At 42.0% G+C, this 14,394-nt stretch overlaps 1 protein-coding gene across 1 annotated transcript in view; it reads right to left on the minus strand.

The window, feature by feature from the left end:
* Window positions 1-1,543: 1,543 nt before the first annotated feature.
* Window positions 1,544-14,394, minus strand: part of LOC148816784 (NF-kappa-B inhibitor delta-like) — a 64,872-nt gene continuing 52,021 nt past the window's right edge. The window contains exons 7-13 of the mRNA XM_088939762.1: window positions 13,976-14,081; window positions 12,649-12,795; window positions 6,112-6,163; window positions 5,364-5,533; window positions 5,027-5,143; window positions 2,427-2,591; window positions 1,544-1,618 (exon numbers count right to left, since the gene is read on the minus strand). Coding sequence (XP_088795888.1) covers window positions 1,544-1,618; window positions 2,427-2,591; window positions 5,027-5,143; window positions 5,364-5,533; window positions 6,112-6,163; window positions 12,649-12,795; window positions 13,976-14,081 — 832 coding nt within the window. The remainder of the gene's footprint in view (window positions 1,619-2,426; window positions 2,592-5,026; window positions 5,144-5,363; window positions 5,534-6,111; window positions 6,164-12,648; window positions 12,796-13,975; window positions 14,082-14,394) is intronic.

The raw sequence follows: 14,394 nt of genomic DNA on the forward strand, positions 1-14,394 counted from the left end.
AGCGGGGTAGACGTAGACAGAATTTCCACACAATCATATTGCCAGCTGAATATACCATGAGAGAGTAAGCCCATCAAGACAAAAAGACTTTGGCAAAGAGGTACATTTTCACTGCAAAAAAAAAAATCTTTGGCTGATGATTTGCGATGATCTAGACATTTTTAGACTACTTATTTATGACCCTTGGTACAATCAGTTTCTGTAGCAGAAAGTTCCATATTTGTTGCATAAATAAATGAAAACATAAAAGTTGTAATCAGCACTGGGTTTTGCAAAAACATATCTATCCATAATAATTGCATTTTTAAATTAATTCCTCCATATTCAAAGGCCTTTTAAGTTCTTTTACTAAGTGTTAACTGAAAAATTAAAATTCCTTTTACCAACATCTGGTTTAATTCTAATATACACTGGACTTTGACTTGGTTTCTATCCTCTCTATGCTTTTCTTCCCAGAATATATCTGATTGGTTAGTTACGTTTTTATTATTCGGTTCTGCCATTCAGTTTTTACTGCTAACACATACTCCCCTCTCAATCCCAATAAAGTGAAGATTACTTGTTACAGTTTGTTCAACTTGCTTGCTTGTTGCATGAACTGTCTCGTGTTTTGAAATACTGACCATTCAGACTGGCTGTCTTTGTTCAATGTATTGTGATAAGTTTTCAAATAAATCTTGACTCTCAACCCTAAGGTATCTGACTATTTCATGTGAAATACAGTTCTGTGTACATTTTTCACATCCCAAGGCACAGTGTGGACCATTTCTAAATATGCACAATCAATTGTTTCAGCAGCATCACTTCAGAATCTCTCCTAAAACATCCCGAAAATACTTCAGTTATACTAATCTCTCCATGACTTCAACAAATAGCTCGTTACCAAAATGAACTGAGTTGTCACTGAGTTGTTCAATGTGAAACCTATATCAGATGATCTAATTGATTTATTGATAATAAATAGAAATATAGAACTAAAAAAATACCTTGCAACAGCCAAGACGATGCAGTTTGATTATAAATGAAAGGATGTGACAATTTTAAAGTATGGAATCTACTTTAAAGGCTACTGGTCCTGCTATTTTTTAGCTTCTAGCCATGTAAGCATCTGTACATGACGATGCATAATTCTATACACAAATATTGAGAACTGGAAGCGAAAAATGACTTTTTTTAATGTAATCTAGCTAAAAGACTCTATCATCCTTTGAGGAAATCTAACTCCTAGTCCCAACAATTTCTTGTCTGAAACCAATAGAGTGTTTTTTCAGTAATGTTTTGAAAAACTATTAATTAGTTCTTCAATCTCAGATTAATTTAGACATGTCACATATGCTACAGATTTCAGAATTAGTCTTCTTCTGAGACCAGGAATAGCAAATTCACAGAATATCGTTCAACATCAGTTTCAAACAGTTTCAATCTTTACATCACAAATTGGTGTATTATTACGCATCAAGAATTTCATGATAAGTAAAAATATATCATAGCTAGAGATCGCTGGGTCGATGATTCAGTAGTAAAATATCTTTATCTCATCTCTTCAGGTTTCCTGGCATGTTGAACTCCGATGACTGGCTGACAGGAATGTTTTCCCCCTTCTCAACAGCTGCCTTATCTGTAAATACATAATTAATATTATGCAACATAAAACATGTTTGCAATTAGTCCGAGACACAGGTGCCTCCATTAGCATCCGACGTACTCCATGAAGAAAAAAACAAACTATTCTAGACACTATTACAGAAGAAATAAACTCGTCAATATGCACTTCATTTTCCTACATTTTCATTAACTCGTTGACCACCTTTTGGAATTTGTGGGAATGTTGCATGTTGGTACAAACCAAATGACATGACATTGACCGTATTTCTTTTTGTCCTTCACTTTGATCCCTGTTTAATTTAATTCCCTGGCATTCTTTAACCCTGCCAGCTCTTTAAGAATATACTAACTTGGAGGAGAAAGCCTTGGCAAATGGGAAAGATAGATCAGCTCGTTTCTTGCTCTGCTGTAAACTTTGGAAGCATAGGCGTGTTGTCCATTGGATTAATCCGGAGTGTGTGCAGACTGTTGAAAATATCAGTTCATCATCTGCTGTTCAGTTCAACACAACATAAAACATCACTTATATTCTTTTGCCACTGAAGCTGTGCAATATCTGGCGTGAAACGGTTTGCTCTCCATTAACAAAAAAAAACAAAGGCATTTTAATCAATTGCCAAGGATCTGAGAAATGTGTGCTCCCCGATTTGCAAGTGTAGCTAAGAGGAGGCACACCTAGAACTTAAAGAATACTTCCAGTTTACGTCTGCTTTCAGCTGTTTTAATCTTGAGCCAATCCATACTGTACAAGCGCTTTCAGGAGAGATTAGCTGGTGGAATTCTGCCAGTCAGAACCCATGCAAACCGCCGCGAGTGCCTACCCGGTCACCCTCCTCCCCGGGCTGCACCAGGTGGATGGGCTGGTCATTGTCCAGGTTTCGGATGCCGGGCTCGGCTCCGTGGCACAGCAGCAGCTTCACGATCTCCTCCTGGTACACCTCGTTCCTCAGGCCGGCTGCCATGTGGAGAGCGGTATTCCCATGAGCCTGGCGGCACAGAGAAGGAGCCCTTGAAACGGTCGGAATACAGAAGGGACGAAGAGGCCCGTCGCACCGCGGGGATCACCATGGCAACTTCTCTCTGAAGATGTATCCCCGTACGGTTGTGTTCCTAAGAGGAAGGAGATCTTTGCCAAGCTTTTGAAAACATCTAGCGTCATTTATTAAGACTGCTGCCACTCTGCATGCACACTGTGCATTTTTCGGAGAAAATAGAACGTTTCAGGATCAAACCTTTACTTTACTCAAATCCAATGAATGATCTTAACAAAAGATTGCCAGAAAATGGGAGGAATCCATTAGGCCCATCGTGCTCACTTGATGTTATTTCTCTGGTAGTGTGTGACAGAGTGAGAAGAGGCTTCTGTTGGAAGCCACCGTCTTGGTTCCAGCTCGGCCCAGTGGTGTGCCCTTGAGCCAAGATGGCTGCTAAAAGCAACCAGAAATAGGTGGTAAATTAGACACACATAAGCTTTGAGTTTGGGGTGCTTGGAAGAATGAGCCGCATTCAATGGAGGGAAAGGAGCTATTGGGATGGGCATCCTTGGAATTATCGATACTCCTGAGTAACTGAGAACAATAGAACTGTGTTATTTGAGGGGGAAATTGAGTCAGTCTGTACTGAAGCTGAGAAGCAGATCAGTATATTAATGTGACAGCTACTGTGTCAGTGGTACCAGTCTGGAGTATGGAGAAGTGGCCAACCAAACAAAACATTAAGAAGTTCTGTAAGTAGAAGTTGCTCCTAGGGCTCCTAGGGCTCCTAGGGCTGAACTGGACTAATTAACAGGCACGGAGGACTCGGTGAGCTGATGGTAGCTTCAGAAGATATAGTGAAACATGCAGTACTTTATTGCATAACCAGCATTTAGCAGCCAGCAGCTACAATACATCACCCTGCAACTCACAACTGGCAATCCACTGAAGCCAAGCAGGTGTGAGCCTGGTCAGTACCTGGACGGGAGACCTCCTGGGAAAACCTAAGGTTGCTGCTGGAAGAGGTGTTAGCAGGACCAGTAGAGAGCACTCACCCTGCTGCCTGTAATAGGGACACTACACTGTAAAAAAAGGCACCGTTTTTTGGATGAGACAAAATCAAGGTCCTGACTCTCTGGGGTTTTTAATCACCACAGAGAGTTTCTCAAAAAGAGTAGGGGTGTTACCCCAGTAAGCTGGCCAAATTTCCCCCAGCCCTTACTAGTCATGGTCTCCTAATAATCCCCATCTCTGAGCTGGCTTCATCACTCTGTTCTCCTCCCCACTGAGAGCTGGTGTGTGGTGAGCGGACTGGCGCACTGTGGCTGCCGTCGCATCATCCAAGTGGGGCTGCACACTGGTGGTGGGGGAGGAGAGACCCCATTACCTGTAAAGCGCTTTTAGTGGAGTATCCAGAAGAGCACTATATAAGTGTAAGAATTATTTATTAATATTTACCAGTAGTGGAAAGACAGGTTGTATGGTAGACTGTTTGCCAGGCTGAGAGGTGAAGTGTGCCGATAGCTGGTGTTAGCGAATGAAGGAGGGAGGCACTGTCTGACCAGACAACAGTGCATCCTCTCACTGCAGTTCACCACACAAACCACACAGTAAATCCTAGTGAATGCCGTGTCCTGATCACAGGCAGGTGGATGGTCAGAGTGAGGTAGAGGTAGTTCTAAAGATCATTGAGAAGATCTGGAGGAAAAGAATGAAGGAGAGGCAGACGAGCTAAAGCCGTGATCGGAGTGAATCATAACAGACCCGCTGTGCCTAGATGAGGAGAAAATGTGAGGTGAGAGAGCACTATTGGCCTCACGGAGAAAATGACGGAGTGCACCCCACACACAACACAAGAGGCTACCCTGAGGGAGAGGGTGGAGAGCAAAAGGATAAGAGCTGTGAGATGGAAGAGAACAGGGAGGATCAGGAGACGAAACAAATCTTCTCAGTCTTGCCAAAAAGAGGATAAACATATCTATGAGCCCAGAGGGGGTCAGTCAGACTGCAGCAACATATGAGTGGTGCCAGGCCACTAAAAGTGTCTGAAGGATAAGGGGACAATACTGGTGTAGTGCATGTCAGATAAATGATGTCACAATAATCTAGCATTGCCCAGACTGGATGCACTGGGAGCAAATCCCCTCAACAATTTCTCTATCCAATCCCAGATAGTGATCAGTCAACCACAGCCCTGCCTTTGAGAGGAGGGCGGAAAGCAACAGGACCTGGCAAAACCCCAAGGGAGCACAGGGAAAACATGTAGACTCCAAGAACCAGGAGGGCTCCTTCAAGTTAAAACACACAGGTTGGCTTCGTTCCAAGAAAAAAACAAATACTGAAGTAAAATTTACCATAAAACTGGAGGAGCCTGATGTTACGGGCGAAACATGGGCATCAGAGAAAGCTTGTCAAAGCTTACATTTCCACCCTGGCAGCAGGATTACCTTCATGTTAATGAAATCTTCAGACTTTCCAATGCTGAGATCCAAGAAGAACTTTAGCAGGCGATAATTCCCTTCCTGAACAGTCAGATGGAGAACAGATTTATTGCTCTTTATGTCCTGCAACAGAAAAGGTGAAGAATTTGAAACCCCGTTTGTTTATTGGTAGCAATGCAGAAATGCAGAGCTGGGTTTCTGTCTTTGTGGTTCTGTGTAATCTCAGTTATGGTTATTCTCTTCCTAGGTGGTGAAATATGCCTATCTCTACCACTAATAGACAGCAGAAAGCAATAGTCATTGCGATAGTACCATATCTTTTTGAGTAATTGTGTTATCCTACCTGGCTTGTAACACAGGCTCCTGCCTGAACTAGAAACTTAATGCAGTCCATGACCTTTACAAGATGGCTTTCCACATCTTTAACTGTCTCCATCGAGATTGTGAGGTCGTGCTGTACTTCCCGGTGCATGGCATTGTGGGTCAGAACAGCACAGTGGAGTGGTGTATGGCCTAGGATGAGAAATGAAGACACATCTCTTTTTAACAGCACACTCTGTTGTGACCGTTGTTACTATTAGACAACGGGATGTTAAGAGTATAACATGCTAAATCAGAACAACATCCAAATGTACAGATTTGCAATAGTCTGACACATTTCTTTCTGAAGACTGTAATAGCAGCGGCGTCTGAAATAAGCCGTGTCAGTCCCAAAGACAAAAACAAAACTGCAGCTGCATTCCCCCTTGCGTGTAACGCAGTATGGGCAAACCAAGTTTAAATTACAACTGCATCCAAAGGTGCCTCTAGTGAGCAAACACCTAACGTATTCAAAACATCCACTGAGAACACGATGAACTAGGCAAGAGTAAACATCGTTCCTAAGAATGTCCCCAACGTGAAGAAGCCTTGCAGCATTTCAACAGACGGTGCTTTAATGACATCTTGGCTGGATTCCACAAACGAGGAAAGTGGAGTAAGATCATTTCTCATTTTCACCGAACTGTCATGCCGTGCAACAAAAATCAGAAAAGGTGGCAGTATCGAAGTCACTCTGATACTCTGGCTTTTGCCCGTTAATTCTTTTTTACCTTCAAAGTCCAGCATTTCTAAGTTGACGGCTGTTGCAGAAGACAGAATAACCTAAAAGCGAAAAAAGAAGAATTAAAAGTGTATCCTGCCTACAACAGCAATAGGAAATGTAATAAATACAGTGGGGAAGTAATGTATCGTCTAAGCTGCCTTTTCCGTCCACCTATTTTCTAACGGCATCTTTCAGCTCCGGGTCTTGGGGGAGGCTATCATGACATGCACTGGGGGCAAGACAGACACGCAGTGACAAATACGCACACACTTACACCAGCAGGCAATCAGTACATCTTCAGAACATAGGAGGAGACCTGAACCCCCAGAGGAAACGCACACAAACATGGGGAAAATATAGAAACCCAATGCAGATAGCACCCCATGTCCGGAGCCGAACTCAGGGCCCCAGTGCTGGAAGGCAACAGTGTTAACCACTGCACAACTGCGATTTCAGTCTCTTTAATTCCTCATTTCCAAAGGCCTTTCAACATCTGAGCATTGTCATTCACAGGATGACTGTCCGACTAGAAGGGGAGCCGCTGTTTCTAAAAGTATGACGCACTGAACAAGAGCCAGTATATACCTTGTACGCACCTCTATCTGGAACTTTGCTTTAAAGCAGTCTCAATCGGGTCTGGACACGCATTGCTTTTAAATTGCACTTCGACAATTAAACTGATGTGCAAACAGCGGGGAGCTGCTTTGGGGTCTCATGTTTGTAGTGCGGATCCTGTTTTTAAGGACTTTGACTTTGTTGCCAAGCTTTGGCAACCTCACCAGTTTCAATCCGACGCCGAAGAAGTCTTCAGAAAAGAAAACTATCTTTTCTTCATACAACCAAATATACAATAGTGGCATGAGTTTTATCTTTCGGCATGTACTGCAGAATGGTCTAGTAATGGGCAGCAGTGTGGAGCAGTGGCAGGGGCTCCTGGTCTTTCACTGGAAGGTTGGAGATTCATATCTTGGGTGGAGCTATGCTGTTGTACCCTTGAGCAAAATGCTTCAGTTAGATTGCTCCAGCAAAGCACCTTACTGGAGAAATGGATATGGATACAAATGTAAATCTCTTTGGATGAAAGCATCCGCCCCAAAAACCTAATAACACAGAGTTGTGGGTTTCTGTAGGAGGCATGCATTTCACTTCTGAGATCAGAAGAAATTCATTTCTGTCTGAGCTGCAGGACCTCCATGCAGTTAGTACTGTAGGCACTTAAAAGAGCAGCGGTTTGTTTTTAATTACATTTTTTTACATATCAGGTAGTTTCGGCTGAGTCATTCATTAGCATGCAGCGTAGACTTTCACATGGCACAAGACACATGTTTGCATAATTCATGGAGCTTGGGATGCTTCTCATTGCAAAAAAATGCATTTTCGCATTTGTTGGACTTGTATGTTGTTTGCTTTAGGCTTTCATTTACTTAAACTAATTTTTAGGGGTGTGCAATATATTGGCTCAACAACACGTCCCTGCTTGTCTGATCTTAACCATTAAGCTTTCGGATGCTTTTCATTTCAGAATACCTGTGACTCGTATGGGCAGTGACAAAGGAGGAATCTCTTGAGAATATCTGCAATTCAGATCAGACTGCAGCACTCTGAAGACAAGCAGCCTGATCAACATCATAGCCAGGGGTCCCAAAAGCAGCTTTACAATGTTGCTTGACCATTGAGGATGTAGCCCTTCCTCAGGGGAAAATAAAGTTCAAAGAAAGACCTGAACAAATTGGTAGGGCTGGTCTCTCAAGTGGCTCAACCAGTGAAGACAGTTGCTCATAACGCAGACAGAGCCTGATCGTTTTGACATCTCTTGTTCAAGCCGGAGTGACTTCACACATCAGCTGCGAGTGGTGGTGAACAGGATCTTCTATGTGGTACAATAGCTTGCTTGGGTTAGTTAGCTTACTGTACAACAGTGTAGGGACCAGCTGGGCACCTTTCATCGTTGAGGGGAAATGTCAGCAATGTAGCTCCTTTAATCAGGAGGAGGCATATCTCAAAGAAGATCCAAAGGCTACTGCCATTGGCATGCTGGGGCATATACAATATTCACAGGGTCAAGAGCTTGGTCATCAAGACAGAGCCAATAATGGCAGACCAAGCTTGCACTCATTGTAAACCAGTGCATGAATGGGATCTGGAAACTGAATCAAATTTGCGGTGGCAGGTTTTGGGTGAAAAAACCATTTCCAGCCCTGCTTCACAGCCTGTGGACTGGATCTGCAGCAGTTCCACCAGGAGACGGGCAGATCTTTACCCCTTCAATCTGCTAAATGGTATTTTTTTTTAGTTTTGGAGCTTCGGAGCCAAGAGTATGTTAACCACTCTAAACCCCTGCCCAGAAGAGACAGGATAAGCTTTTGCATAATTGGTACTGTCTGATTGACTGGATAACAAATAATCACAATGCAAAGTATTAACACTTAACTGTTGTTTGGGATCTTTAATTTTAATGGACAATGCAAGGGTGTATCCCCTTTAAATTTGCATTTTATGTCCATGGCCTGCACTATTTCCATAGATATTGCCAATAGTAATCAAGAGGTTTTCCGTCCTGTCTGAGTAGCACTCAAATTGACAAGCCAGTCACATCTCAAGGTAGTTGTCAAGGAATGTTGGGATTTCTAGACTAAATGAGGGTACAAGGCCTCTCTGAGCATAGAGTATTGTTTTGTTTTGTGATTTTCACTAAGCCTATTTCTCACCAGGACCATGAACAAATGAAGACTTTGTATTTATTCTGATAAGGACACATCAGAGAAAATGTATAAGAATTGGTATCAACATCCCCCCTATTAATGATGCTGGCTTTAAAACATTTTTAAAACAACAATACTAACAATGGAATAAGTAAAGGTTTATTCCATGCTGAAAAGAGAAGAACACAATGTTTTGACAATGTTTGCTAACAACGGATATGCTATGGCCAAAGAAACACTGTCTTCTGTGTTGTTAGTCTGTTAATGCACCTCAACGAAAATGAAAGAAGAAATGATGTCATTGTACGAAGCAAATTATAGAAAATCCCCTTTAAACACACGGGTGAAACAAAACACTTGCTCGATATGCTCAAAACAGATACCTCTGTCTGTATTAGTTTGTGGTCTGGCAAAAGGTGTACAGATATGAAACTATTCTCCGAACACCCCTGCATGTCCTGACAGAGAGACTTCCTTAGAAAAGATTGCAAGAGGTTTCACTGGACATAACAGTTTCCTGGGATTTTTGTTCCCACTTAAGTGCATCTCATGGGTGCTGACTTGAATTTCAAGGAAAACAGAATCCACTGATGCAAAGAAACCTAGCAAATGAGAAGGAATTCAAACTTTCCAGTGTAAGCAATAGAAGCAAGAAGTGTCCCCAGATGTTAGGGTTCAGCAGACAAATAAATGAAATAGGAGCTGTAGAAATCACCACAATTTGAAAACAACACCTTGTAGCTTATGTGTAGCTACTCACAAAAACTGTACACCCTCTAGACAGACTCTTTGAGGTTGCTCTGCAGTGCAACATGTGTAATATTACAGACAAGCATTGAAACTGGGCTTTAAAGAAGGTACAGCCAGCATTTTAATCTCAATGCATTTTACTAGTAAAGTCAAGATATTTGCAAGAGCTAGTTGGGCAGATGAATAAAATGTAAGGTTGAGAATCATCCATAAAAGGTCAGGTTCTGGGGATAAGCAGACCTGGAATGACTAACCATTTCAAAAAGAGCTCAACATGTTAAACCCCAGGAATAATAATACTTGTACTAATAATGCTAACATAACTGCAAAAAAATAACAATGATCAAAAATACATCAAGTTGAAAAGATAAACAGATGCACTGATAGACAAAGCAGTTGGAACAGTGAGAAAGACAGGAAAAAGAAAAGATGACAAATTACAGCCGTAATAAGGCTTTATTCTAGAGATTTGAGAGCTTAAAGCTTACCACTCTTGGGACCTCTATCAAAAGAAACAAGCCTTCACCTGTGTTCTCTGCTATTACATTCTGTAGGCAGAAGGTGAGCTCATTTTTCACACACATTTTTAATGGCATACAGATCAGTCTGGGCCTGCTAGCTTGTAAATTGACACAGACACTACTGCCTCATATTTCAGACACCAAAACAAAGCAAGAACTTCTGTCTGAAATATTTACAAACAAAGCTGTTACTCTGAAATCTGGATCAATATATATATTCAGTTCCGACAGGACTGCAATCCGTCTCCTCTTCCATATAACATAAAATACACAAAGCTAATATAATGGTACTGGAAGAATGGTATCTGTTTCTTTTAACAGTCAGAACTTACAAATAAAACAATGCGAAATATGCAAAAAGTATTGGCAAGGTTCCTATTCCAGATACCTTGACAGAGTGAAAAAACATTGTTGTGCATGGAAGAACTTTCAATTGACTAGTTTTTCCTGGAAACCCCCTCTTTCTTATCCCAGCCTGCCTTATTATGAACACAATTTGCATAAGGTCTTTGTTCTGCACAGGCCACGAATTTAGACATTAGGCACTCGCTGTACTCACCAGTTCATAAGAAGAGCTGGACAAAGGCATTCTAGACTCAGAAGAGAGATACAACATTACTGTCTTTAATAACTCAGTAAAACGATTACTTCAATATCACACAACAGACACACACAGCGGAGACCAGCTGTATATGTCAATTGGCACAGTGGATCCACACCATTGCTGGCTCACATTGCAGCTGAGATTTTTACTTCCATGAATCCATATGACGTACATGAACCCATGGTGTTAACTGTTGTGTTGGATACCAGCCGAAATGTCAGAGACTGCAGTAGAGAGGTCAGAGGTTTCTTATCAGCCTTCATACACCCTCCTCCATTTAGAAGAGTACAACAACAGCTTATGTCTATAGGCTATGCAGCCAATGCAGGGTTTTGGCAACCCCAACACAAAGGAAACTAGATGTTCTACTCACTGGGAAGGCTATGCAAATATGCCGAACTGCAGATTATGACCTACAAACATCTGTTTATGTTTCAACTGAAGGGTCTCTGCCTTACAGAGGCTTGCCTTAAATGTAAAATGTGCATGGATTTGCGTTTCTGCAGAAAAACAAGGAAAAGGGTTACATTGTAGCCAAAGGTTTTAGCTGGCTCAAGGCTGCTTCTTCCCACATAGCTTGCAATTATTGTGAGGGCTTCTTATGACCGACTACATGCTCAATGCATAAAACAAATCACATCAATTATGGTGATGGTTAACTTCCAGGTGAAAAGAAACAAAACTGGGAGGTAATTGTTTCTCCTTGAAGGTCAGATTTCATGACACCCATATGAAATGATGTATCTTTGAGTCTCCAACCTGAACTACACGCTTATAAGAAGCAAAAGTCTGCTTCTCTCTAACCTTTTGGCAGATGTCATTTGTGGTGAGGATGATGACGTGCATCATGGTTACTAATGTTTTATTTATACAAAAATAATACTCCTGTATTGTGTCAGAAAATTCAGATGCCCATTTCCATTACCTCTCTACAAATTACTGTTAATAACGTTAACAAATTTGCTTGTTAGTTTTATTTATCATTGCTGACATTACAAATGTTTCGCTCTCTCCTTTGTACTCCAATGTGAATTTTCATTTGCTCTTTAGCACTGGTGGTAATCTGTTGACATTCCCGGTGAATAATAAATATTTCTTATGTAGCTTCCAGTGGTTCAGTAGAGTTCTAATTAATGTGAGGACAAGAGAACAAATATATAGGGATAGCATACTTAATATTTTAATGTTTGGTGTTGATTCGCTTGGCCAAGATAATGACAGTCCTGACCATAAGGACAAGGCTGATACCCCCCTCTATTGTGAGGAATGAACCAGGGAGTCAGTCGCAAAGGAGAAGGGGGTGTATTTGAAAAGGTGTGTGCAGAGCTGTGAACAGCAGGTGATTATGTGTACAAAAGCAGGAGTGCAAATAAAACTCCACATTTCCTCAGGAAACTAGTATTGAAAAATACCAAAAACATGACAGAAATATTAAAAGTTACATCTGAATATGGGAGTTCATTGCTAGAGAGAACTCTTCATCGAAATACTAATCATTATCTTCCCTGTTGTCCACATGGATTCTCTCCAGGTTCCTTCCCACCTTGATTTGATTGATGATTGATATCTCCACATTCTTGTGAGTGGGTGAGCAGCATACTGGCATTCTGTACTGGGTGTAATCCTGCCCTACGCTTCTGGATTAAAGTTATCATACCTCAGATACTCATACTGTAGTGGGGGGGCAGGTTTTAGACTAAGTACGTCTAAAGACCAGAGTAATGAGGTGTTCTTTTCTTCTCATAAACTCCCATAAATCATAAAGATAACAGCTGCCATGCGATATAAAAGTAGGAGGAGAGAGACAAAAAAGGACCGGTTCCAGGCAGTGCCTGGCAATTTTCCCCCAGTGGTGCCAAAGGTTTAAGCCACACGTATAGATCTGAGAGATCTGTAACGAGACTGCAAAAAGACATTGCATTGGGACAATCCAATCACTATGAGGGTGCCAAAAAAAAAATCAGTACCTGAATGACTTCCAAGTATCCGTATGTGGCAGCGAGGTGCAGAGCTGTCTGGCCCCTGTCATCAACTGCATTCACATCGGCGCCAAGCCCAATCAGATCGTGTACGATGTAAGGCTCATTGGCGGTTACCGCAACCAGTAAGGGGGTCTGCAAGTACAGGAGTGACACTTCTGAGCCAGCATAGCCAGGCTCACCAGCCCCAAGGGGGGGGGGGGGGGCAGCCATTGTTTCTTAATAAACAAGTGCAAGGCAGATGCCTCAGCCAGTGAAGAATTGCTGGTATGTATGGCATCATCCTTTTGGTGTCACAAGAGAGTCAAGTTTAAAGTACCATGTAAAGTTAAAGCAGAAAGCAGACTCTGAATACTTGTGTAATCTCGGTGCACGTCTGTAACACCAAGATGAGGAGAAATCAATCATTTCTTTGTCGTTCTATAAGGTAGGGCTCTAGGGTGCTCTTCCTAGGCACCGACACCTTTCTCATGGCCTCAGTGTACTGAGTGATGTCTGCTGGGAGGTTTTATAAAGTGCTAGCAAGGACAATAGGGCCTACTTTCAGTCAGTCCTCCTTGGCGGAGCTGGAATCAGTAAAGATGAAATACTGGTGGAGAAAAAGATTAACACTCAATTGAAATGAAGGCACGATGAGATAAACAGGCAGCACCAGGCTTTCTGAAAGGCAACTCAAATCCAGTCTGGCATTATTGTGCATCTTCCCTTAGCAGGAACAAGTGACGGAAGATCTAACGAGCATCTCCGCGGGCCCCACACACTGGCAGAAGTCCTGCCACCTGTCACTTTCAGATCCTTGGAAAACATCTGCCTCTTACGGAGTAGGTGTGTCAGGAAGCAAAAAAAAGGCAGAAAAAAAAAGAGTGTTTTTCTTTTACCTGATGAAAATAAGCTTTGATGAAAGGCAGTTTTGCGGCACATTAACATAGCTGAAACAGTTTGTGGGCTGGCTGGCAGTTATTTGATTAGGTTCTTCCAGTAACAAGCAGATTAATCATCGCATTCAGAATGGGACAGGCCCACTACTAGATTATATTCCAAATAACCAGTGAAGAAGCAATGTTTCCTTTTAGTATTGCGTGCCGTTTTTCCTGTTGGCCCATGGGGATCAAGACACTCTGATTCTATCAGACCTTTGAATCATTTTTGTGGGTGGGATAATTAAATAAAAGGAGAGCCCCATTCACAACCCCAAATAACTTTGGATATTAGTCATCTTGGTTTAGCAGTTGAAGTGTGGAAGTGTGAGTGCTAGCATTCCCTCACCCTTTTTAAAGAAGAAACAAGCAAAAGGAAACAGAGCTCCCAAGATTACCTTCCCATGGTGTTCCTTTGTATCAATTCTGTGCAGCTCTCTCATTTTCTCCGCGGCTGCGTACGCATATTCTCTCATTTCTTTGGCTACATAAATGTGGAGAATCCTAAGGCGAGAAAAGACAGGCTTGGGAGATCAGTCTCTGCAGATCGACGCTGTTCCGGTCAGCACTTACTCCCCCACTCAAGGGGAGTTTCGTATCTGAAACACAGGGCACCTCCGACGAGCAAGCCATTCCAATGAGACCACAGTGAGACTGCTCACGCCGTTAGCTCACTTGTCATGTCAAAATCCGTGCGCCATTTTACGGATTAAAATTCAGGAAAAGAAACATTCAAATTAGCAGGTCTTTACACATGAATGTGTCACCTGTTAAAGATTTCACCGGGCAATACACAAAAAGTTCTGAAGCTCATGCT

This window comes from Atractosteus spatula, chromosome 22 (assembly GCF_055471065.1).
Source record: "Atractosteus spatula isolate fAtrSpa1 chromosome 22, fAtrSpa1.hap1, whole genome shotgun sequence".
Classification (NCBI taxonomy): Eukaryota; Metazoa; Chordata; class Actinopteri; order Semionotiformes; family Lepisosteidae; genus Atractosteus; species Atractosteus spatula.